The sequence below is a fragment of the Festucalex cinctus genome, chromosome 7, assembly GCF_051991245.1.
Source record: "Festucalex cinctus isolate MCC-2025b chromosome 7, RoL_Fcin_1.0, whole genome shotgun sequence".
NCBI lineage: Eukaryota > Metazoa > Chordata > Actinopteri > Syngnathiformes > Syngnathidae > Festucalex > Festucalex cinctus.
Window position 1 is genome coordinate 6,492,001 of NC_135417.1, and position 26,394 is coordinate 6,518,394.

The window sequence follows — 26,394 nt, forward strand, 5'->3', positions numbered from 1 at the left end:
TTGTGAATACACAGAGTGTTTATTGTAAAAGAGGTAGAGAGAATACAGATGTTTCACTGTACAGAAAAAAGGACATTTATCATACACGCACACACAAACCTGTTAAAAAAAACAAAAACAAAAAAAGAGAGTGAAAGAAAGATAGAAAGTCTTTGGATTTTTCTCTATTGCCCTCTTTGACGTCCATGTTGATCTTTTCAAACCACGACGACGCATTCTGCCCTCGCGCACCATTAGTGGAAAAAAACGACAACCCCTGATGCTAATATTAATTAAGAATCAAGTCACACCCAGCATGCACACGACACAAACTTCCACGTTCACTCTCCAAAACAACCAAAAAATAAAAACAATAAAAAAAAATAAAAATCAAATCAAGCACAAAAGCCAAGAAGGGGAAAAAATGAAAAGAAGCGCGAGCAAGTGAGGGGGGGTTTGTGATATCATTCGTTCTGTCTTTGTCGCTCCTCAATCTTTTTGTCTGGCGGGGAGCTGGGGTGGGGGAGGGGCTAGTGGATCAGTCCGAGTTGTCCGACTGGTCGCTGTGGGGCGGGGACGCGCCCGGCGGGGGCGAGCTTCGAGCCTGCCAGCTCCCGTTGGCCTGAGGAGGACGCCACGCAAACAAAACATTGGCTGGCCTATTTTTTATTTATTTTTTTCATATATATATATATATATATATATATATATATATATATATATATATATATATATATATATATATATATATATATATATATATATATATATATATATATATATATATGTATATGTATATGTATATGTATTGTTTCATTCTTTTGATTTTTTTTCCAAAAATGCAAAGTAAAATATGGACTAAATTAATAAATGTAAAGAAATTTAAAGAAAAAATGGAGTGCTTGAAATTTATGCTTGAATTATTTCTGAAAAAGAAAAATGATGGCTACAAAACTATTTTGAAATGACATATCATTTACATGTGACATTTTAATTATATTTATAATCAATCCAAATAGTATTTTTTATTTGTTCTGTTTCATTCAAATGAATAATACTTCACATCTTTCTTGTATATTCAATTTACTCATTTTTAATGTCATTTCCTTGTATTGAATTAATATTTGTATTAAATAATTTTGCTGTATAGTATGTATATGTATTAGTGGTTCATTTTAATCCATGATCTAATTGTCACCTATCAATTTACTAATGTATTCATTACTACACTTTCACTGAATTCACATTTTATATGCTAATTGTATTTTATTTATTTTTAGATTGCAGTTTCATGTATTTTGCTTAATTGTTAGTTTGACTTTATGTGTTTTTCTTGGAATTGAATTGATTTTATGCATGTATTCAAATTGCTATTTTTTAAGTGTTCTTTAATTGACTTGCACATTTTTGTTGTATTCTTATTGGAACTCCATTTCAAACATGACAATCATGTTGATTTGATTGCTGAAGTCAAATATGAACGAAACGTTGCGAGAAATGAAAATATGGCGGGCGGGTACTACCTACCTGCACCCCCATTTGGTAAGCGGCCTCCCCGTTGACAGGCGGGACCCCGAGGAACAGGTCGGTGGAGAATGACCCCGACCCTGCAAGTGCAAAATCAGCACATTATCAAGTGTCCGGCCTAATATGGAATTATACTCCCTACATATTGCAAAACGCAATACGATTGCAGCAATCAATCAATCAATCAATCAATCAATCATGACCACACTGTACATCCATCCGTCTGTCTTAAGCACCTAGGGATTGACCTGATTTCAAAAGAAAGTGACATTCAATAGGAAGTGACCCGGAAGTTACCTGATTTTAACAGGAAGTGACTTGATTTCAACAGGAAGTGACCCGGAAGTGACCTGCTTTCAACAGGAAGTGACTTGTTCAATAGGAAGTGACCCGGAAGTGACCTGATTTCAACAGGAAGTGCACGGATTTCAACAGGAAGTGACCTGATTTCAACAGGGAGTGACCCAGAGGTGGCCTAAAATCAACAGGAAGTGACCTGATTTCAACAGGGAGTGACCTGGAAGTGGCCTAAAATCAACAGGAAGTGACTTGATTCAATAGGAAGTGACCTGGAAGTCACCTGATTTCAACAGGAAGTGACCCGGAAGTGGCCTAAAATCAACAGGAAGTTACCTGATTTCAACAGGAAGTGACTTGATTCAATAAGAAGTGACCTGGAAGTGACCTGATTTCAACAGTAAGTGCCCAGATTTCAACAGGAAGTGACCCAGAAGTGACCTGATTTCAACAGGGAGTGACCCGGAGTGGCCTAAAATCAACAGGAAGTGACCTAGAAGTGACCTGATTTCAACAAGTAGTGACCCGGAGTGGCCTGATTTCAACAGGAAGTGCCCTGATCACGACGGAAAAGGACGCACCTGTGGAGTTGGGCGTGTGCGGCGAGTCGTCGCCTTGCCGCGCACCCAAAGCGTTTTTCATGGCGTACAGGTTGGCCTCCTCCTGGAACTTGCCAATGTTTTTCTTGTAGCGGATTCTCTTGTTGCCAAACCAGTTGGAGACCTGCCGGAAAAGGGGTGGGGGGCGTAAACGCAGGCGCTCACGTTAAAGGGATACTTGTAGTAAAAAGTTAGTATTTCTCAGCACAGGTGATATCATCAGTCGACAGCAAGTAGAAAAATGACTTAATGTAATGTATTCATTGTACATGAAAACTAATGAATTTATCAAATTCATTCTGGACAAAATATTCATTTTTCACTGCTGAAAATTATTCAATGAGTAGGCTGGTTTTGGCACTGATACCTGGTATCGGTAGTCACCCATCATAGTGACCCTGACGTGCTTATATGGTATGTTGAATGTATATATATTTTTTATTTTTGGATAAAACGTTAAGTTTGCCAAATGATTCTCTCCATGTAATCTTTTGACTCATTCCCGCAGTCCCTCGATGACGCCAAACGGACGTTTTCCCGCCAACACATGGTGTGTGTACCTGAGAGACGGTGATCCCGCACTGCTTGGCGAGTTCTTCTTTGGCTTCTTCGCTGGGGTAGGGGTTGGACAAGTGCGAGTAGAAGTACTCGTTGAGCCCCTCGGTGGCCTGCTTGCTGAAGTTGCGCCTCTTGCGCCTGCCGGGGGGTGACACGAGAGCGTCCAATGGATGAGCGCCCACCTGCGGATGCTCGGGAAAGGAGGAGGAGCTCACCTGGCGTCCAGGAAGCGCGACCTGAGGATCATGACGGCCTCGCAGGTGCTCTGCTTGAGCTGCGTCTGGATGGAGCTGAACTTGCGGTGGATGATGCCGACCATGCGCTCGATCTCGCGCGGCGTGACCGGACGCGTGCGTGACTGCTCCCGCAGCAGGTTCATCACGTGGGTGGTGAACTCCGTGCACGCCTGCGGCACGGCGCAAAACGATCACGGTACCAAGGTTATTTCAGTGAACGAAAACAGAAATTCCAAAAACAATGTTGTCAACGAAATAAAATAAAAACGAAAATGCTTTTTAAAAAACAAAAACTGAAACTATATTTTATGTTTACAAAATTAACTATAATTGTAGCAAAAATGTCCTTGTGTGTGTGTGTCAGCTTTACAGTAAGCTGCAAGTCTGGGAATGACCAATAGGACTGTGCAATTAATCGAAATTCAATTACAATTTCAATTTATATTATTATAAATTCTGTTTGGTCCAAAAGGAACTTATATAATTGTAGTGTTTCTCTTGTTTTTTAATTGGTCTTAATATTTTTAAATGCTTAAACATTTTCTTGTTTTGTACCAAAAAATAAATACTTGCTTGAATAATCGTGATTTCAATTCTTGCCTAAATATTCGGGATTATTATTTTTTTGAGCAGCCCTAATTACCAGTAACCAACTTGAGGGAAAACTGACACATTTTAAAGACTAAGTCTTCTGCCAAAAACATTTTTAATTTATTATTAGTATTATTATTTGTGAAGAACTCTAAATACAAATAGGCTTTTTTTTTTTTAAATAGTCTGTTGGCCTTTTTTGAATTAACATTTTTGGTCATGCAGCATATTAAATATATATATATATATATATATATATATATATATATATATATATATATATATATATATATATATATATATATATATATATATATATTGAAAGCCTCACGTTGATGATCAAATGGACCTACATTTATACCTTTAAAAATGAGTAGAAAATGGTTCCAAAAACGAAGCGGTAACGATTTTGTTGTCTGCTGTTGTGAAATGCGGCTGTCGCTGTCGTTACCTGCTCATATTTCTCCAGCTCGGTGTGGTAGATGCCGCGTATCTGGCCCAGCTTGCTCTTGTAGTCCGAGTGCTCCAGGGAGCTGTCGGGCGACATGCCGCCCGAGCTGGTGGCCGCCGACACGGCGGCGGCCGCCCCGCCTCCCTTCTCGGGCCCGGCCACGCCCTCGGCCAGCAGCATGTTATCCAGACGCACCAGCTGGGGGTCCTGGGGCTCCTCCTCCTGGTTGTTCCTCATCGACAGGCCTGTGTGCGGACAAGAAACACACCCGGATGGCTCTTCAGCAAGGTTGCCTAGAGTCCAGGGCTCGGTATCGATTCACATTTCCAAGATCGATTCAAAAGTGTGTGGGCTACAGTTGACCACTGAATAGCCGTCATAAGGTACTCCGGAGACAGTGGAGGCAGCAGAGACATCGCTGTCCTTCAGTCAGTGGCAAAAAAATTAGCTGACGGTCAAATTTGTGCTGAAATGCTTTGTGTCGCGATCAGACGATTCCACAGAAATGACAGATCGTGAGCCCCGCGTTTCGTTTAACGATCTAATATCGTCATATCGCCCACCCCTACCACAGCACTATGTAAATAAAGTGGCAAAAACACGACATTTACATTCCTGTGGTAGATTTTAGACTAAGGTTCCAGTGGTTAATAAATAAATAAACAAATAAATGTATTGCAAGAGACACATAGTACATAATTATGCATCCACATTTTGTGTTTTTATGTCCAATTCTTACCTAACTTCTTTTTTGTGAGGGTTGACACATTAATTTAGGGAGCCGTATTGAAAGTATCGATTCACGGTTTTATGACTCGATATTGGGCTATGAAAAGGAATATCGATTCAATATCAATATTTTAGACCCAGCCCTACTCGCGTCAGGAGTTACTTTTCAATCACCCTGCACTTGACGATAGGGCTGTAATGATTACTTCGCATCAGACTCAGTAAACACGATAATTGTGACTTTTATAGTTTAGCCATCAGTGAAATGAAAATCTCTTTTCTCGTTGCCGTCGTCGTCGTCGACTACTTTTCAAGACGCATTCCAACTGCACTCCAGGCAGCCAAGGGACTATCTCGGGTGCTAAAGAGCCGATGTGAAGTGATTCCCGACATGGGCTGAAAGAACGAGTCGGGAGCCGTCTCTCTCTCTCTCTCTCTCTCTCCTGTGTGTGCATTATGCTAAATGTCTGTTTGTCCAGCTGTTTGTCTATTTTTAAAACTGACATTAGCTAAGCGGCGAAGCTTATTGGCTGCTGATGAGAGAACGTCGCAAACACACACATCACAACAGAGGCAACAAGAGTGCATGCGTACCTGTCTTTTCTTTAATCTCGCACAGCACACTGAACAAGGCGGGCTTCATTCTGTGACAGTTGAGCGCATGCTTCCTGAAAAACGTAACAGCAAAAGACAAAAGTCAGTTTGCGCTAGCAGTCACCGAACAATACAATACAGTTAGCAAGGGAGGCCACTTTTATTTATGGAAAATTTTTGACAGAGAGGAATCAAAGTGTTTCCCAACGTTGGAGAATACAGTAGGGCTGCAATTAAAGATTAACATGTTGATTAGTTGATCAAAGAAAGAAAGAAAAAAAAATCACTTCCATCCCTTTATTGAAAAACAATTTCAAACAGAGTGCAAAAATGCACAAGATGAATGGATTATGATCCAGAAAAATGGCAACAAAAAACATTTAACAATCTGCAAATGTCTTATTTGGATAATGTAGCTGGGGAACGGATTTGTTGCTTGGATGGATGTTTGATTATCTGTGTTGAGATTATTGTGATACAACACACTGAACACAGTATGACAAAAACTGCAAAATGTTTCACCTCGGTAAAGTAACTGTTACCCTTTTCAGGTAACTCTGGCAACACTGGAAATATGAACTACTAAGCGCTCTAGCTAGCATTGTCAGGGAGCTAAATGCTAACAACACAGTTACTGAAAGCCAGCAGGCTAATTTGGTTAGAAAGCTAATGAGCTAGCTGATGAATGTCTACAGAAATACGAAATAAGTACTCAAGTACTAGCAGCGAGCTAACAGGACGCCACAATTGGCAATTTGGCTCGCAAGCTAGGAACTGGGGACCTCGCGAAATGTTAACAGAAATAGGAGAGAAAAAAACAAAACAAAACAAAAACATGTCGCTAGCATTAGCAGCGAGAAGTGCTAACAACACAGACGCTGACAGCCAGCACTCAGTAGGCTAATTCGGTTAGCATTAGTAAGCGAAAGAGCTAGCTGATGAATGTCTACAGAAATACGAAATAAGTACTCAAGAACTGACAGCGAGCTAACAAATTTGGCTCGCAAGCTCCGAGCTGAGGACCTGGCAAAATGTTGACAGAATACGAGAGAAAAACAAAACAAAACAAAAACATGTCGCTAGCATTAGCAGCGAGCTAAGTGCTAACAACAGAGACCCTGACGGGTCAGAACGTCAACTTGGTCAACACAACCGGCTCGAACGGGAGAAAGGCGACAGCCTTTCTATGATTTAATTCCATGAATTAATTATCTCGCGTCTAAAAAAAATATGTCAATAAAATCAAAAATAATGTTTAATGACTACATTTTGGTGGCCGTCGTTCACTCGTTAGCTTAGCCTCGCCATCTAACAATGCCTACCTTTCAGGTTAGCTCCAGTAAAGGCAACCAGCAAAAAAAATAAAAATAAAAAAAATAAAGCATTATTCAGTTTATAGTAATATATTTACGTTTTAATGTATGACTTGGTGTAATTGCAAACGAGAAGTTTAGTGGCTAAAGGCTACAGACAATCTATGGAAGTTGGGAAAACTTTGTCAGTCGCGAGTGTAAAAACAAATAAATAAATAAAGTTTTTGAAATTGAAAGGAAATCCCCCAAAAACGTTTGACTGACTTTGCCTGCGCCTCATCCAGACTTTGGTCAGTGATGGTCATGATCTGCTGCAGGATGTCGCCGATGTCCCGGCGGACTTCGTGTCCGTTCTCGGCGCCGTTCTCCAGGCCCGCCGCCACCGCCGGTTCGTCGGCGGCGGGGCGGTGGTGCCCCATCCCGGGGTGGCCGCTCATGGCGAGGCCCCGGCCGTTGGAGGCCCCGTTGGCCGTCAGAGGCTGCTGCGGCTGCTGCTGCAACATCTCGTCGAGCGACGCGCAGTGGCGACGGCGGCGACTGCTGACTGCTGGCTGTGCTGGCTGCTGCCGCGGAGTGAGTGAGACCGAGAGCGCACCAGCGCCACCACGCCGCCGCCTCCAACGCCCACCAGGCAACCACCAGCCAGGAAGCACCGTCGCGGCCGGGTGGCCCCCTAGCGGCGGCCACGAGGAGCGACACGACTCAGTCATTGTTGCTTTCTACTCAACTTCGACTTCACTACTTCTTCTTCAAGCTTCAATTTAAACAACAACAAAAAAAAGCTCACGCCATGTCATTCGTTCACCCTAAAATTGAAATACTTTACCACACCGTTATATGTGCACTATGGCTTAAAATGGATTTTACGTTTGTACATTTGTCATGTAGACATCTTGACACTGTGCACGTCACTGAGTCCCTAATCCTCTTCCATAAATTACTTTTTTAATGGATTAAAAAAATAGTCATTTATTGTTCATTCATCCAAAACAAAACAAAAAATGATTTTGGATTTAAAAAAAGGATAACTTCAAACAATAATGATAATAAAACAACTTTTATCGTTTCGTTTTTTAATCCAAAACAACCATTTCTTATTGTAATTTGGATGGAACAACATGGATAAAGCAGTGAATAAAAAAAAAAAAAAGCAAAACAATGAACATATTTATGTTAGATGCTAAGCAACATTTAAGTGTATTTGCTAATAGGAACATTTTAAATTTGCAAAATGAAAGTATCATCTGTGTCCTGAAATGGCAGATAATAATAATAATAATAATAATAATAATAATAATAATACTAATAATTAATAATAAAATAGTCATCTATTGATCATTCATTCAAAGCAAAATAAGAAAAAATGTTGTTTTTTTTAAAGGGTAACTTCAAACAATAATAATAATAATAATAATAACAATAATAATAATAAAAAACATTTTCTGTTTTTTAATCCAAAACAACCATTTCTTATTCTAATTTGGATAAAACAACATGGATAAAACAGTGAATTCAGATAAAAGCATAAGATCCCATATCAAACTTATTGCATGTCTTTGCGATATGAATATTGCATGGGCCAGTATCGCCATATCGACATTTTTTCGATATATGTGCATCCATGTGCATCCCTACTTCATATCGTGATATCGTATCGTGATGTTAGGATATCGTTACATCCCTATAGATGACAGCATATTCCAACATGATATGTCAAATCCAAATAATAATCATTAACACATTCACTGCCAGCCCAGCAAAAACGCATCATTTGACGTCTTTTAACGTCAATGGCAGTGATTGAGTGAAAGCGTCAGTTTTGATTTCATATCTGATCACGCATGTCCAAGAAGAAGATGTGACCGTATTGCCCTTTTGTGTCACGAAAACACAAAGGCCTCTTAACTCACTGACTTCTGCTTTTTTTTTTTTTTCAAAGCTGCAAATCAACAGGAAGTGAGGCCAAACCGCAGCGCTGTCAGAAGAAGCTTGCTTGCTTGTTTCAACACAAGCTCAACTCGCACTCCTCCTCAGAAATGTTCGTGACCTCATCGAGGCCCCGCGACCGCGCCGGCGAGGAGGAGGAGGTGTTAAGTCGCTTCTGCTTTTTGTCTGACAGCTTCACTCACTCCAGTGCACCTAAAAGGAAGGGGGGTGGTCACGCGGATGGTCACAGCCGGGCCAGACAGACAGACAGACAGAGTGAAAGCAAGTCACGCGCGACCAACTCCAAACTATTTGCTGTTTTCTGCCGAGCTCCATCAAGACAAGATGTAAACTTTGTCCGCTCAGCTGCTTTTTGTGATGTTCTAGAAGAGGGAAAAAAAAAAAAAAAGGTAAGATTGGGATCGACTCAATTACAATTCCGCGTCTACTTTTCTGTCGACAAATGTAGGAATGTCAAAAGTTTGCTTTCCTGGCAACATCTTGCGAGGCTGACAAGCTCCGACCTGCTGCTGCTGCCGGGCTGCTTTTGTGTTTTGCAACACTGGCCTGGTCTTAAGTGTTGATTTCGCCAACAGAAACTAAACCAAAATCATTTTCGTCAACACACATTTTCACCTGACTAAAACTAGACTAGAGACTAGACTAAAATCCTCATTAATAAACAATAAGTGGGACTAAATCAGTCATTTCGTCAAAAAAAAACTAAATAAAAATCATTTTGTCAACACACATTTTTCACCGGACTCAAACTAGACTATCTAGACTAGACTAGACTAGACTAAAACCCTCATTAATAAACAGTAACTGAGACTAAATCAGTAATTTCATCCACAGAAACTAAACAATAATGATTTCATCAACACACATTTTTCACCGGATTAAACTAGACTAGACTAAAATCCTGATTAATAAACAATAAGTGGGACTAAATCAGTAATTTCGTCAATAGAAACTAAACAAAAATAATTTCATCAACACACATTTTACATCGGATGAAAACTAGACTAGACAAAAACCCTCATTAATAAACAATAACTAGGACTAAATCAGTCTGCATTTTTGTCGACTAATGAAGACGAGACGAAAATGTCCTTCACTTCATAAAAACTGGACTAAAATTTATGGACATTTTAGTTCCTGAACAAAAACGAGACGAAAATGATATGATTTTGTCAAATCTTGTCTCTGCTAATCTGTCACGTCTGTGACACTGTCGTGTGACACAGCACAAACACATGGGACAGGAGGTGGATTCACGTTCACGGTGAACGGTTAAAAAAAAAAAAAGAAAAAAAAAAAGAAGTAGATTATAGTTATAACTTAACATGAATCCAATAGCTGTAACGTTCCAACACTAATGTTAATCGGACCGCTAACTAATGCTGCATAGCTAACTTGCTAGCTTGTAGCATGGAGCCATACTAGCCACTATAATTGTGCGTCAAGTTGTTTTTCATCAAAAAGATGTGAAATATTTTTAGATCCGTGAAGCGTTGACCGGTTTTGTTGAATAAAACTAGACGAATAAAATTACGTTTTCTCGGACTAAAATAAGGACTATTTACTTTTTCTCTTTTCTCCTTTTTTAACTTCAACTTGCTTTTTATACTTGTGTTTATTTTTATATGTTCAATAATCATCCAGCTGACACCAATCATGTCCTGCGATTGGCTGGCAACCAGTCCAGGGTGTCCCCCGCCTACTGCCCAGAGCCAGCTGAGATAGGCGCCAGCACCCCCGCGAACCTTGTGAGGAATAAGCGGTCAAGAAAATGGATGGATGGATGACACCAATCACTTTCACAATTGACTTCTTTGGCAACTTCCTACGCCAAAGATAACAAAAAAAAAAAGGAAAGAAAAGAAAAACAAGTTGTGAACAGGAAGTCAACTCAAAACTCTTCTTGTCAATATGTTCTATCGAAACACAGAGCATATATTGATCAATATTGTGTTTGTGTAATATGAACAAAGCAGCAAAATGATCCATTTCGGCGTGGGGCGTCCATTTTGCCACTTGTTGTCGACTGAAGATGACATCACAGTGGCTCAGGTAATGACCAATCACGGCTCACCTCTTTTCTGAGCTGGGTCATGTGATGTTAGCAAACTGAGCCGTGATTGGTCGCTACCTGAGCCAACTGTGATGTCACTTTTCAAGCCAACAACAAGTGGCAAAATGGCCGCCCCCTGAGATGGATCATTTTGCCGCTTTGTTCATATTCCACAAGCGCAATATTGATCAGAATGCCAACTTTAAACTTGTGGGGGCACATACAACGTCTTGTCGAGAAGATTTTGGAGGTGAATTTGACTGAATTTGAATTTGGTCTGAAAGGGAAGACAAAACATAGCAACTTGTTGCTAGGCAGGATTTGAGCGGGCTCTGAATTTGTTTGATTTAAATTTGGTCGCAAAGGGAAGTCAAAACATAACAACTTGTTGGTAGGCAGGATTGAGCAGGCGCTGCCACACCCGTTATCTTTCTGCGAAAAAAAAAAAACAGAAAGGAAACAGTGAGTCGATGGGAAAGGGGAATGCAAATAAAGTCAACAACTTGTTGCTGGGCAGAATCCGTGGGGCACGATCGTGTGTGCCCCAAATCCATTATTTAATGAAAGAAATCCCTCCTTCTGAGGATTTATGGTATAGTTCTACATTTTCATCCGACTTTTCCCGATTGTCGCTAGGCTGGAGATCCGATGGCGAACGCGCACGTGGCCGAAGGTGCGACCCGGACGGAGGCGGTCGACCACATTTCCAAAGACGAGGACGACGAAGGAGAGCGGCTGCGGGAGGAAAGTCACGAGGTTCGGCGCCGCTTGTTCGAGCTCTGCGCCGAGGATGCGCAACAGGTTTGTTTCAACTCGCTGTGCGCGTGCGCACGTCAGTCCTCAACAACCTTTTGGAGCTGACACGTTTTCAGGGCTTTCGTTTTCAGAACACATTTCATCAAACTAATTTTAATCATGTTATTAATCATGTTCATTTCAAGCAAAGGGTGTTCTTGATTTCGTTTTTTGTGCATTTACATTTTATACATTGTTTACATTTTCAAATGAACACTTCTACAAGCAAAGCCCAGGCAGTCACAATGTCCCATCACTGGTGAGGTAACAGGTCCACACTCAGGGTTGGTGTGCTACTCGCTACACGCTACATTCTACGTGCTTAACTCATGTACTCCTAAAAACGTATAAATACGTTCTATTTTAAAAGCTTTGTGTCACAAAGTCGTATTTATTTGTTTTATTTATGTTTTTTTTTAATACTAGTGCATACAGAAGGCTTTGATGCAGCCTCTCAACTGCAAAGAACTGTTGAAGAAATGGTAGTTATTACACAATCGGCCAGCAGGTGGCAGCAGAGTATAAGAGATCAACCAGGGCCATGTTGCAACAAGCTCTTTTTGTCAATGTTTTCACTAGGAATGTAAATATTGATGAAACCTAGCTATATTGTAATGCTAATTGCTGCAAAACGGAAACAGATAGAAATATACTTTTTTTCCTGATGAAAGATCTTTTTTTTTTTGGTAGCTTCCTTGTTGTCATAGCAATTGAACACAATATTCTGTGGGCCTTGCAAAATCCTGTAAAACAGCCAGGAGTGAAGGGGCTTGCTTCCGTCAAAATGGCCGCCGGTCAATCATTTAAAAAGTGGATGATAAATAAATGATTTATATTGCATTTTTCCACCTTCCATGGCCCTCAAAGCGTTTTCCATTCGACTCTTGTTTTCTTTTTTAAGAGAGAGCTCAGAATTGTTCATTCAGCAGTCTTACAGATTCAACATATCGTCATCATTGTTCTCTCTCTCTCTTTTTTTTTTTTATGTGTGCGTGCGTGTGAATTCGTGTAAATTTGTGCTCATTAATTCACCTGAAGTTGAATAAAAATCCCATGACCCCTTCACCTTAACCGGATACTTGAGAGTCTCGCCAGAGTCGTGAAGTTCACAGGTCAGTAGACCAGAGGAAAGATCAAAGGAAAGAAAGATGAATCAACAAAACACCACCTGCCACCCACCTGGTTACAAAACCAGAATCTTACGCCCACCCCAGAAACATCGAAATTCCAACACGTTAGGGAGCTCTCAAGAGACCAGAGGAAAAACTAAAGAAAGGAAGGAGGGAAGGATTCCATTTGATTCCTGATGACATTAGCAGCATGTGGGGGGGTAGGGGGGTCCGTATTTTGATGGATACTTCCATGTGGTCACAACGGCACGAGATTGAACCCGCAACGTCTGGTTTTGGGAGACGACGACTCTACCACTGAGCCACGCCACGCCCCAGAGTCATTGCCAGGGGTTGTTTGTATTGTTGACTATGCCCCACCATCTTGTCCAAGCTTTCCCGCAATTTCGCAAATGTTTTTCCTCCCAGCAGGTGGCGGCGGACTTCCCGGAGTCGCTGTACGAACTGCTGTGCGCCATGCAGGAGGGCCGACGCCTCAACGACCAGCGCTGCTCCTTCATGCTGGACGGCGGCATGAGGCGGCGATGCCACTCCGAGCCCAACATCGCTAAGACGGGGCACAGGGGTGAGATGCACGCGCACGCACGCACACGCCCATATTTGGACGTGTGATGACAACTTCCATGAAATCAATAAATCGGATCAAAACAAAACGTTCAGTCACGATTTGACAAGGAACTTTCATGTCATGTTTTGATTCCATGGAATCATTGATACGATCGGGACTCCAAAAAGTACAATTAATCCCAAAAACGATAGAAGGGAATGTAAGGAATCGAATTACTGACCTGATTCCACATTTGGCCACAATTTGGGATTCGAGTTGCACTGGGTAAGCCATATTCATAATTCAAATATTCATATTCATAATCAATAGAGATGTAACGATATTGTGATATTCTGATATTAAAACTGCCACACTATCATTGTCGTTGTGTTGTCACAATATTAAAAGCAGCACATCTGTTAAAAAAAAAGTCAGGTTGATTTCCATTTGTGCAGTTGTAGCACCCTCTGGTGGCTAGTTTTTTACTGCAGTTTAATTTTCACACGGTATGTTTTGGCCCTTCTATGTTTAAAATCCACACTAATGGTCAGATGAAGGGGCTTGTGATATATGGAGGAACTCAGTGTGTACGTGCATTAGTATGTAAGCGCCTCAATATTAATAATAATGATAATGATAATAATAATAATAATAATAATAACATACTTTCTTTATTAAGTGTTATTAGAAATTGTAGGTTGTTTATATGCATTGCTGTTATATACAGATTTTAGTTTGTTTTTTTTCCTCCTCACAATATCGTGATAATTATCGTATCGTGACCTTCATACCGTGATAATATTGTATCGTGATGTTTGGATATCGTTACATCCCTAGAAAGCAAAAGTTTCGCCCAAAACCGAATCTCATTTGTTGATTAGTAGGGATGTAACGAAATATCACGATACGATAATTATCACGATATTGTGGCGAGGTTGGCGATATTTAAAAAAAGGTCACAATATTAAGTTCCCTTTCATCTGACAATTAGCGGGGATTTTAAACATAGAAGGGCCAAAACATCCCTAATGAAAATGAAATTGCGCTAACTAGCCACCAGAGGGTGCTAGAACTGCACAAATGGAAATCAACACAACTTTTTTTTTTTTTTTAAACAGATGTGCTGCTTTTAATATTGTGACATGATGATGATGATGATGATGATGATATATTGCGGCGTCCGTTGCAGTGATCTTCTCGTCCATGACGTCGCTGCAGCGCGAGGAGTTTTTCGAGCTGGTGGCGCGTGCGCAGGCTCGCCGCCTGGACGAGCAGCGGGCGCAACTGCAGCAGCTGCAGCGCTCGCCGCGCGCCAAGCGGAAAGGGCGGAGCTTCCGGGGGAGCTTCAAGCAGCTGTCGCTGGCCAGGCGGGCCCCCAAGATGCCCGCCAAGGAGGAGCTCTACCACATGATCCTCACCACGCAGGTCACAGCAACAACAGTGTTATTATTATTATTATTATCGTTTGGGAGATTTTGCAGTTGAGTTCGTTTGGATTTCGTTTTGTTTTTGAAATGGAGTTCTTTTTAATTCGTTTTCAGGGTGCTTCTGGTAGATTTAGTAGTTTTTTGTTTCTGTTTTTTGTTTTTAGGCCCAAGGGCGGCTGGAGGAGCAGCGCAGTCGAGCTCCGGGCCCCATGGACGACGACGACTTCTTCTCGCTGCTGCTCAGGGTCCAGGGGGGCCGCATGGACGAACAGAGGACTCAACTGCCTTGCATGCTGCAAACATGAATTAAAAAAAAAAAAAAAAAAAAAAAAGCTTGAATGTGAATTATCTTTTTTGTTGCTTTCTTCCCAAGTTACGCTCATTTAATGGCCTAAAAAACTTCATTAAAGAAAAAATGCATCTCAGACTGTCGCAAACTTTTTACACCTCTGAAATTGTTCGTATTATTAATTAGTCTATCAATTATTCCATCAATTCTTTGTATACAATTTCATTTTGCATTCAAGTGTATTGCAAAACCGTTTTTCCCCATTAGTTTTTTTTTTTTTTTTTTTTTTAAAGAGGTACAAACAACGACAACAATTGCGCAATATGACACGTGACGAGAGGGTTTGATGACCTTTTTTTTTTTCAACTGACCCAGTTTCCGAATATTGGCAATATTTGGCTTTTGAAAGCATGAAAAACGTTGTCAATGTGAGAATGGCGACCTCAAGTGGACAAAAATAAGACCACATGCAGATTTTGTACACGCATCAAGCTGTCCAACATCAAATATTTTCTTCCTAAAATATATACGTTCACTACTCTACGCAGTTTGAAAAAAAATGAGCGAGGTACTCTAAAATCAATAAAACAACTGTAGTGCCAGTAATTGGATTGGAATTCTATTTGATCAAAATACAGCATATTGCATTTACTCGGTTTTGATTTTGTATTAATTTCCAATCAAACATGCGATGCTGAAGATAAATTGAAAGTGTAAAGAATACAGAAACATGTCAAACGATTTTTTTGAAGCATATGTGGAGACGAAAATGCTGGCAAGTCTTTTGGTCCGCTAGGTGGCGGGTGCGATAAGTCACATGGTACTTCCTACTCACCTTTGACCTTCTTCCCTTGGCTGCTGACAGCCCGCAGGCAGGAGGAAGTTCTGCTCCGTCTGTTGACTTCACGTCGGGATGCTGTGTCATTTCCTCAAATAAAAATATAAAAAAAACGCATAATCACACTTAGTGTTGAGTTATACGCACAAAAGTGAACTTTCTTCGTGAGAAATCGCAACTTCAAATTAACACTAATTTTTGCGTTGTGCTTCAAAAGTGTCAAAACAACAAAGAGGGGAAAAAAAGTGTCAGGCAAGGACATAGAGAATTTAAAAAAAAAAGAAAAAAAAAAGAGGAAGCCTCTTGAAGCGAAATTGAATGACAGTCTTTATTTTTATTATAAAGCATTTCAATCATTTTAAAACGCGTCACTTCCACTTTTGCATTCTCAACAGTTTAAAACTGAAATTTGATGACATTTTTACTTCCGCAGACTCTCCCTTAGAAAAGCTTGAATCGTTTGAATTGTTTTCACTTCCGCATTCTGGCGCTAGTTGTAAACAAAGATGGACTTCCGGTTGTTGCCTCTCCCGGCTGGCTGAAGTCAGAGGGCAGCCATTTTACGCTGCCACTGTTTCACTGACAACTTGTATTCATTTTAGCTGAAAAGGACTGTCATCAATGTGTTCTTCTTCCTGTGTGGAGTCAGGGGAACTTAATTTCACTTTTTGCATCGGCCTTTCAACGAAATTACCTCGTGACTCACAAGAGATTCACATTGTTGGGCTTTGCTTTCATTTCACTGTTGATGATTCGAACCGATGAAATGTGGAGACGGAATGTCAGGTGAAAACTACGAGAGGGGCAACGCAAGATGGCCGCCGGAAGCGTCACTTTTTTTTTTTGCTACAGGGAGTAGGCGGTGTTTTGAGTTCATTATTACATGTCCGAGCATGTTGTTCGACAAGAAAAAAAGGGAAAAAAGTGGAACAAACAAACGCGACGCGAACGACGCTCGATTTCCAGCCAGGAAATGAAAGACAACACACGGCGACGAGTCGGATGAGGACCAGTCGGCACTTTTAAGAGGCGAGTTGTTTTCATTAAAGACATTTTTTTTGCTCTGTTTGCTTTGCAACTTGCACAAGGTTACGTTCCAAGTAAGATGAACGTTCTCTTTTCATGTTGCGCTGCAGCAATGGCAAGTGCGTCAGGAATCATTTTAGGATGATGATGATTTTCAGAAATGACTCGACAATTCTGCAAAGTTTCGACAATTTCAAGATGATCTCTTACCGGCTGGCAGATTTTGGGAAAAAAAAAATAGAAAAAAAAAGGTTGATTACGATATGCGTCAAAATGACAAACATCGACCCGGCCGATTATCATCAGTCTGTCCCATAATCGGTCAAGCCCTAACAAACACAAACAAGTTGGAAACCAACATGGTTGCAGCAATCAAACAAACGTGCACGTCTCACCTCCATACGTATTTTTTTTTTTTTTTTTTGCAGATGTTGAAGCTGCTGCTGCTGATTTGCTGCTTGCCACACGGGGGCGCCGCTTCCCCGATAAGTTGTTACAACGACCGTGGCGATGCCACCGACTGGTAATTACGACTCGACAAAACCGATGTTTTTTTTGTTTTTTTTTGCAATGAGAAAATCGTTTCTTTTTGTGCCATCACTGAAACATAATATTTAAACTGCCGACGAGTAGGCAGGAAAATGATCATCATCATTTTTTTTTTCTGATTGATCGATTGAGGTTTCACATGTACAAGCTGCCGAAGGAGGCCGACGCGGCGCCCGGTTTCACGTACTTGTTGCTGGACGAGGGCAGCGCCGGCTGGACGCCCGGCCGGGGGACCATCAACGACACGGACGGCGCGCTGGGCAGGACGCTCGCGCCACTCTACTCGCAAAAGCAAGTACGTTCGCGAACACTTGCGACTTTCAGGCATTTTCTCCTCTTTCATATTTTTCTTTTTTTTAATTTTTATTTTAGTATTTAATATATTTATATATTCATATATTTATCATTTCTATTTTATTATTTTAGTTTCTCTTTCATATTTTTCTTTTTTTATTTTTATTTTATTATTTCTCTCTCCTATTTGTATTTGTATTTTAATTATTATTTATATATATATATATATATATATATATATATATATATATATATATATATATATATATATTCTTTCGTATTTTTCTTTATTTATATATTATTATTTATATTTTATTTTTCTTATTTTTTTTTTTTTTTTTTTTTTTTGGGTGGTCATTTGCTTGCTCAAAAAAAAGGAAGGAGTCAGAATTCCAAATATTATTATTATTATTATTATTATTATTATTTTTTGTCAGAGCGCAGAATTAGCGTACGTCCTGTACAACGATCAGGATCAGCCAAGGCGGAATCACAAAGGTGGACACACAAAAGGTGAGAGGTACAAAAAGCGCTTTGGCGCCAACTGTCACTAAATGCATTTGTGACCTTTTTATTTTGTGCGTAGGCGCGCTTGTGCTGGACAAGTGTCAAGGTTTCTGGCTGATCCACAGCACGCCCGTCTTCCCTCCCCCGCGACAAGCTGGCCATTATCAGTTCCCCGACAGCGGCGCCCGTTACGGACAGAACTTCCTGTGCGTCACCTTCCCGCTGGAGCGCTTCGCCGTCATCGGTAAACAAACGCCAAACAAGACCGAGAAGACAAAAAAACAAATTGTGAGCAGATCCCATGCCATCCTTTCTACAGGCGAGCAGCTGCACATCAATCAGCCCAACGTGTACGACTGCCACGTCCCACAATCCTTTGCGGCCAGCTTGCCCGCGCTGGCCGCCGTGTGCAACAAAACGCACGTCGTCGCGCCCGCCAATCGCAGCGTCGCGCTCACATCCAAAGGCGGAGCCCAATTTGTCAGCTTTGCCAAAGGGGCCGCTTTCAACGACGGTAAGCTCGTTTGGTGACAAACACGCAGGAAGTCGGCCATTTTGTTTGGAAGCGGACATTTGGTGGCTAGCTTTAAAAAAAAAAAAAAAAGATAACTTCTTTGAAAGTTCACACCCTGAGGCCGTTTCTATTTTCCACTAAAAGTCTCCAGAAGCACAACACAGAAGAAGTCAGCCATTTTGCTTGGAATAAGACATTTTGAGGATCCATTTCAAGAAAAGATGCTAGATGGACTTTTCTCATCTTGTCGTCTTTCTAGGAGTGTGATGATATATCGATATCGCAATAAATCGAAATACTTTGTCTCCCTATAGATTATCAATACGCCTGCACAAGTTTCGCAATATTTGTAGTTACTATTCATCCACTATAACAGCTCAATTGTCCATTACTTATTGTGCAATGACTTGGCAGACCGCTAGGGGGAGCTCCTCATAAGAGTGGCGGCGAAATGGACGCAAGTGTTCAGGCGAACAAGACTCATCAGCTAACTTTGACTTGTGTGGAAGACATTTATCTGTCCAGTTTTGCATACGTGTCTATGAAATTTTTTTATTATATCTTAAATTTTAACCTTTTAAAACATATTTAATGTTTTGAGTTTTTGAAGCACACAATTTCTGAGGAATATTAATTTAATTGGATGTAATATTTAAGCCATTTTATTTATTTTCTTTTGCAATGTTAGGCAAAACAATTGCCAGTTCAAAAAATGAAATAATTTACTATAAAAGCACACAATTTCTGCGGAATATTAATATTGATTTAATATTGAAGTAATTTTATTTTACTTTTGCAATGTGACATTTTTTCTCACCTTTCTTGTTGTTGTTATGCTGTGGTAGACCTCTACAAGTCGTGGGTGTCCCCCACCTTGCAGTCGGACCTCCTGGTCCAGTTCTGGATCCACTCGGGCGGCGTCCTGCCGTCCGACTGCAGCGCGGGCCGGAAGGTGCTGGACGTCACGCGCATCTCGCCGGCCGGAACGCCGCCCTTCAGCAACAGCAAGGACCACTCCAAGTGGGCCGTCAGTCCGCGGCCGGCGACGGACGACGACGGCGGCGGTTGGATGTGCGTGGCCGACATCAACCGCAACCAGGCCGAGGAGAAGCGCGGCGGCGGCGCGCTCTGTCGCCGCCACGCAGCCGTATGGAAAGCGTACCGGGCCGCCGCGCTCGACTGTCAGCCGTGTGGAGACGGCGGCGGCGGGGAGGATTGCGGTGGATAATTCGCTTGAAACAAACAAACATGTCAGCCGCAAAACAAATATTCGACACTCCATGCTCAAAATTCTACAAATATATGCAGATAATGCTGGGGAAAAAAAATGTAGACATGCAAAGGAAGGGAGATATATAAACAAAAATATTTCAATCATGTGGAAATAAAATTTGGACAAAATGTCAAATACATTTTTTTTAAAATCACCAAAAATAAAACATTTCAATCATGTGGAAATAAAATTTGGACCCAAAAAAATTTCACAAAATTTGGAAATACTAAAAAAAAAAAAAAAAAAAAAAAAAAAAAAAAAAAAATCAGTATTTGGAAGTGTGTGCAAATAAAACCCATCAAATTTGGAGATGTGAACAAAATAGTTTCCATTTTATTTACAAATCTTTTTTTCTTCTTTTTATGAGCCACAATATATATTTAAATCAGATCAAAAATATTTTTTTAAATAAAAAATGCAATCAATCAGTCTGTGGCTCAAAACAAGAACACAAGAATTATCCAAAATGAACATTATTTCTCAGTTTTCTATTAAAACTCAAAAGAACCTTTGGATGAATTTTGTGGGCTTTTTTTTTTTTTTTTTTTTTTTTAAAAACAAAGATGACAATTGATGTTTGGAGGCAGATGTTCTTGGAATATGCTCGAAAAGTACATTTATATGTGCAAAAATAAACACTGATTGGTTGGCAATATTTCCAAGGAAGTCAGCACCTTGTTTTCAGAAAGGCATCAAAAATACAACAAATATGATTATGTCATTTTCTTTCAGTTTCGGCCAATCAGGAGGCCTCTCGCGACATTTGCCCTCACACTCGCACGCGCGTGTGTAAAAAAGTGAAAAAAAAATACAAGTCTTAAATATTTTGGATACAAAACAGACAAATGAACACAATTTGGAGATAGGTTAAGAAAAAAAGATGTGGATGCGTTATACACAATTTGTAAAGAAACTCTTAGAAAATAAAATATTTGGATTTTATGCAAGTTAAAAAAAAACATTTGCACATAAAATTGCTTTTTTTTGTGGGGAAACAATCAGAATTCGGACTTCACAAATTTTGGATATTCGCCAAATTTAGAGATGTGTTATTTTTTATTTTTTATTTTAAATCAGCTAAACTGGAGACTAATGGGGAAAAAACAAATCTTGTGGTATGGTCACACCCCATGCGGTGTAAACAAAAAAGTATTCGAGCAATTCAAATGAAAAGAAAGCATGACATAAAAAAAAAAAAAAAAAAAAAAAAAATCGCATGTAAAATTAAACTGTACAAAATAAAAGTTGGAAAACAAAAAAAAATGATAGAAAATAAAACAAAGTAATATTTACTTAAACAACAAAAAAATCTCTACAGGAAATAAAAACAAAATCTACAGAAAATAAAAACACTGAAATATACGGAGCCCCTAAAGTGACATGGGAGAAAAAAAAAACATTTAAATGTTTCTCGTCCGGACGAGAAACCAGCATACTCGCGTGGGAGACCTTATCCTAACTACATTTCAGTTTGTGTTCATGGGTGAAAATGATAGCACAGGACCTAGTCAGGTTCTATTTTCACCTGGGACTTTATTATAAGGACATTGCTGCATTACTTGCAAGTCGGCACCATTATGTTGCGTCTGGGAGACATTTAAATTTTCTCCCATGTCACTTTAGGGGCTCCGTAGAAATAAGTAAAAAAAAAAAAAAAAAAAAAAAAGTACATTTGGTGGAAGCTGTAAAATATATTCACAATATATATATAAAAAAAAAAAGAAAAAAAAAGAGGAAAGCAAAAAAAAAGCAAGCGTCGTCAAAAGAGACTTCGCGCCAAGCTCCTCCCCTTGGCCTTGATTCGCGGATACGTGGCGGCGCCGCTCTCCGATTGGCCGCCGGCGCCGACTTTGGAGCGCAGCAGGAAGTCGACGCTGGACGACGTCATGGCGTAGAAAACGTTGCCCGTGGCCGGGATCAGCAACTCTGACGGGAAGCAACGACATCCCTCAAAATGAGGGACGCTCAAACACGTTCAAGGACACCGCAAACTTCAATACAAGGAGAGATGCTAGCAAAGCTCTACTTTTGTCAAAATGAAGCTCCTCCCCGTTGCACCAAAGCAATACTTTTATATTGCGTAAGAAATTGTCATATTTGCATAATGACTCATTTTCAAGCTTTTCACAGTCAAAATGGAAACCATAATTATTAAAAAAAAATAAAAAATTAAATTGAAAAAAAGGTGCAAATGTATAAATACAAACAACTAAAAAATTTGTATTAATTATTTTTTTCCGATGATGCTGATTTTGTAATTGTGGACTAGTGTCATAATTGAAATTGAAATTGCAATTGAATTTGGATGAATTGCGCAGGCCGACTTTCAGAAAGTGTGCGTACCTTTTCCTTCAGGCAGAAGTTGAATGAGCTCGTAGGCCGACGCCCGCGCCGGGTCCTGATTGTGCTTCTCCAGCGCCGCGCCGATGGCCGCCGGCGTCTTGTCGTTGCTCGTCACCTGAAGGCGCATTCGCAACAACAAACTTCAAATCGTCGCACAAAATTTCGCACCAATCGTCTTCATTTCTGTCAAAACAGCTCCTCGATGGGAAAAACAAAATCCCACTTGGCTTAAGTGTGACTCAATTGGTCGCGCCTGGCGAGCGACTATTCTGCTGTTAGCGAGCGAATGGAGCTAACGACAAAGCCGACAAACGCTTTGATGGTACAGGTGATTTGGTTTTCCTTTTTTTTTTTTTTCCTTTTTTTTTTTTTGGTGTGGGGACCAACATCTGTTTTTCATGGTGAAAGTTTACTGGTGGTATAATACTACATATTCACAAATTTTGGGGGATTAAAAAGAAAAACAAACAAAAAAATAAATAAACCTATCATAAGATGAGTTAAAAAAAAAATGTGATAAAGTTTCTTGACGGAACATTTTTATTTTTCCCATAACATATTTTCAACAGCAAAATGTTCACCCAAACAATACGCCCTCACTTTTGTCCTATTAAAGCAGTGATAATTTGTTGATGAAAAATTTGTCATAATTTTTGTGACAAAATTTTCATCATAATTTTTGTGACAAAATTTGTTATAATTTGTGACAAAATCGTCGTCCATTTTCGTGACCAAATTTTTGTCATAATTTTCGTGACAATTTGTCATAATTTTCGTGACCAAATTTATCATAATTTTCGTGACAAAATTTTCGTCAGAATTTTCATGACAAAATTTATCATAATTTTCGTGATAAAATTTTCATCAGTTTTCGTGGCAAAAATTTCGTCAATTTTTTCTGACAAAATGTTCATCATAATTTTCATCACAATGTTCGTCATAATTGTGACAAAATTTTCGTCATAATTTTCGTGAGAAAATTTCTTGTCCAAATGGTCGGTGAATGAAACGGGCGTCGCGAGCTCACACTGACCAGGATGCTGCGGTACAAGTTGCCGTCGTGCAGGTCCATGCGGATCCTGATGATGCGCATGTCGGGTCCCGAACTCGGACCCTTGCCGCTGCCGGCGGGGGAGGCGGAGGCAGAGGCAGATGACGGGTTGTTGCCGCAGGAGGCGGAGCGGCGGTGGGACTTGGGAGACGTCACGGGGGCCAGCCAGGGGGCGGGTGGGGTGTCGGCGGGCGGCGGCGGCGACGTGTCCACGTCCAGGCATGACACCGACGGAGATCGCATGTGCTGAAAACAAAAACGCGCATTTTTGCCTTGCAAATAATAAGAAAAGGAAAGAAATATAAACATGATTTTTTTTTTTTAGGTTTAAAAAATAATAATAATAATAATGAAGAAAATATTTTACATATTTTGTTCTATATACATTTTTCTAAACTGTATTTTTGGTCATTATTTTCAAAATGAAAAAAAAAGAAATGAAAAAAAAATAAAATAAAATATTTTTTTTTTAAATAAAGTTTTGTTTTATTTAAAAATAATAAAAATAATACAAATAGTTGAGATATAATAATTTTGAACATAATAATAAATCAGGTAAATTCCTGGCAAATCAACTTCAACGGAATCGGGAAAAATCTCTTATAACGGCTATTAAAGATATAAATGGTGAATGCACACAATCACCAGAAGAAATTAACCATATTTTTTATAACTATTATCGAAATCTATACACAGAAATTAATAGACCTAACCCTGAATATATTGAGGAATTCCTAAACAGCTTAAATATACCTCAGTTATCTATTGAACATAAAGATATTCTCGATACCCCGCTTACTATAGATGAGTTGTATCGTGCTTTAGACAGTATGCCTAATGGCAGAGCACCTGGTCCAGACGGCTTTCCGGCTATATTTTTTAAACATTTCTGGTTAATGTTTGCTCCATTATTTCTAAGAGTAGTAACTGAAATTAAAAGTAAAGGTGATATACGTCAAGATATGAATATAGCAGCAATTAAACTTTTATTAAAGCCAGAAAAAGACCCTACCCTCCCGTCAAGTTACCGACCGATATCACTAATTAATACCGATATTAAAATTATCGCTAAGGCCTTGGCATCTCGATTAGAGACGGTAATCTCGACAATTATTCATAGTGATCAAACAGGTTTTATTAAAGGTCGTCATTCTACTAATAATATTAGGAGACTCTTTAACTTGATTAGTATGTCACAGCGGTATGATAAAAAGGCAGTTGTTATTTCGCTGGATGCAGAAAAAGCATTCGATAAAGTTAACTGGTCCTTCCTCTTTGCTGTCTTAAATAAATTCGGCTTCGGGGAGTCATTCATTCAATGGGTCTCAATATTATATGATTCTCCTAAAGCTACAGTTACTACTAATGGGATTACATCACAGAGTTTTACTTTACAAAGGGGAACAAGACAAGGGTGCCCAATTTCTCCTTTATTATTTGCTATATTTATTGAGCCGCTTGCATTAGCTATACGTCAGGATAGACGGATCCAAGGAATCCACTCCGGGACAATAGAACATAAAATTAATCTATATGCCGATGATATATTACTCTATTTAGAAGAACCTGCTATCTCGCTAGGGGAAGCATTTAAATTAATAACTAAATTCTCTCACTTATCAGATTACTCTATTAACTGGACAAAATCAACATTATTACCTATTACAGAAAATTCATGGAATCCTACAAGTCAGGATCCACACTACTCCTTTCCTACAGGTAATTTAAAATACTTAGGTGTTAAAATTTCACCTAAGTTAACTGAATTAACTTCTTTAAATTTTTCACCATTATTGGATAGTATCCGTAGTGACCTGGAGCGCTGGAATAATCTTCCGATCTCTTTAATAGGACGGATAGCTACTATAAAAATGAAAGTTTTACCAAAGATTAATTATTTATTTTCAATGATTCCATTTAAACCTACGTCTAACTGGTTCCAATCGCTGGACTCTGCTATCATAAAATTCTATTGGAATAAAAAAAAAGCCAAAATTAGTCTATCTACTCTTCAGGAAAGTAAATCTAAAGGAGGTTTAGAGGCACCAAACTTTATGTACTATTATCTAGCTAATCAACTACAATATCTTGTGCTATGGACACAACCCAACAGAGATACTAACTGTTGGTTGGAATTGGAGCAGAAGGATTGTAATAATCTTAGACTGTCAGATTTACTCTTTATTACAAAATCAATAAGACGACATAATTGTTTTAAAAACCCAATGATAGCCGCCACCCTGACTGCCTGGTGGAAGGCATTAGAAATTACAAACTCCCAATTGGCGCCCTGTGGGCTCTCTCCCATTTGGCATAACCCCGACTTTCAACTTAATAATCAGTCGTTCCATTTAAGCCTATGGGAGCAGAAAGGAATTACACACCTTCATCATCTTTTCTCAGATAATAAGTTTATATCGTATACAAACTTGGTCCAGAAATATGAAATAAAAAAGGGAAATTTCTTACATTATCTGCAAGTTAAAAATATGGTTAAGAAACAAATCCCAACACTTCAGGATACGCTCCAACTGCCTGTCTTAGCTAAAGATATTATAAAGCTTTCTCCAACAACAATAAAGAAAATATCAAAAATATATAAGTTATTTTTATACACAAATAAAACGTATTTACCGACTTTAAAATGGGAAAAAGACTTGTCTATAGTTCCGGAACCAGACTTTTGGACCCAAATCTGTGAAAATGTATTTAAAATGACCAAACAGACAAATTTGCAACTTATCCAATATAAGATACTTCATAGAACATATATTACACAATATATGATGAAAAAAATGGGACTCTCTGACTCCGACATTTGTCTCCAGTGCTCACAAAACACTGCCGATACTTATCTTCATGCTTTATGGTCATGTACTCCAGTGCTGCATTTCTGGACTAAAATCTTGGAAAAGCTCGCTGATATATTAAACTGTA

General features: G+C 39.6%; 4 protein-coding genes and 1 long non-coding RNA gene across 12 annotated transcripts in view; 2 read left to right on the plus strand and 3 right to left on the minus strand.

The window, feature by feature from the left end:
* Positions 1-7,539, minus strand: pbx2 (pre-B-cell leukemia homeobox 2). 2 transcript variants are annotated; one of them, XM_077526003.1, is made up of 8 exons: positions 7,139-7,539; positions 5,562-5,635; positions 4,239-4,483; positions 3,176-3,366; positions 2,963-3,098; positions 2,385-2,526; positions 1,507-1,586; positions 1-601 (listed from the first exon to the last, which is right to left on the minus strand). In XM_077526003.1, exons 1-8 carry the CDS (start codon positions 7,375-7,377, stop codon positions 518-520), a joined length of 1,191 nt encoding a protein of 396 aa, XP_077382129.1. In that variant the 5' UTR covers positions 7,378-7,539; the 3' UTR covers positions 1-517. The 2 variants fall into 2 exon arrangements, with proteins under 2 accessions (XP_077382129.1, XP_077382130.1); XM_077526004.1 differs by lacking the exon at positions 7,139-7,539 and adding an exon at positions 6,884-7,090.
* Positions 7,147-15,182, plus strand: gpsm3 (G protein signaling modulator 3). Of its 3 annotated transcripts, XM_077526008.1 has the most exons (7): positions 7,153-7,447; positions 8,814-8,912; positions 8,994-9,210; positions 11,511-11,675; positions 13,208-13,364; positions 14,536-14,771; positions 14,938-15,176. In XM_077526008.1, exons 4-7 carry the CDS (start codon positions 11,523-11,525, stop codon positions 15,076-15,078), a joined length of 687 nt encoding a protein of 228 aa, XP_077382134.1. In that variant the 5' UTR covers positions 7,153-7,447; positions 8,814-8,912; positions 8,994-9,210; positions 11,511-11,522; the 3' UTR covers positions 15,079-15,176. The 3 variants fall into 3 exon arrangements, with proteins under 3 accessions (XP_077382133.1, XP_077382132.1, XP_077382134.1); XM_077526007.1 differs by lacking the exon at positions 8,994-9,210 and having other exon boundaries at positions 7,147-7,447; positions 8,814-8,961; positions 13,211-13,364; positions 14,938-15,182; XM_077526006.1 differs by lacking the exon at positions 8,994-9,210 and having other exon boundaries at positions 7,152-7,447; positions 8,814-8,961; positions 14,938-15,177.
* Positions 14,475-17,302, minus strand: LOC144021827 (uncharacterized). The gene is made up of 3 exons (XR_013284189.1): positions 17,137-17,302; positions 15,898-15,990; positions 14,475-15,066 (listed from the first exon to the last, which is right to left on the minus strand). It is a non-coding gene; the product is annotated as an uncharacterized LOC144021827 (long non-coding RNA).
* On the plus strand, positions 16,718-21,424 carry dnase2 (deoxyribonuclease II, lysosomal). Its single transcript, XM_077526005.1, has 7 exons — positions 16,718-16,929; positions 17,355-17,449; positions 17,608-17,770; positions 18,207-18,282; positions 18,356-18,520; positions 18,596-18,790; positions 19,636-21,424. Exons 2-7 carry the CDS (start codon positions 17,355-17,357, stop codon positions 20,016-20,018), a joined length of 1,077 nt encoding a protein of 358 aa, XP_077382131.1. The 5' UTR covers positions 16,718-16,929; the 3' UTR covers positions 20,019-21,424.
* The window catches only part of rgl2 (ral guanine nucleotide dissociation stimulator-like 2), a 25,558-nt gene continuing 19,529 nt past the window's right edge, over positions 20,366-26,394 (minus strand). For all 5 annotated transcript variants that reach the window (XM_077525997.1, XM_077525998.1, XM_077525999.1 and 2 more), the window contains 3 exons: positions 23,440-23,703; positions 22,407-22,521; positions 20,366-21,989 (listed from right to left, as the gene is read on the minus strand). In XM_077525997.1, coding sequence (XP_077382123.1) covers positions 21,823-21,989; positions 22,407-22,521; positions 23,440-23,703 — 546 coding nt within the window. In that variant the 3' untranslated portion in view covers positions 20,366-21,822. The remainder of the gene's footprint in view (positions 21,990-22,406; positions 22,522-23,439; positions 23,704-26,394) is intronic.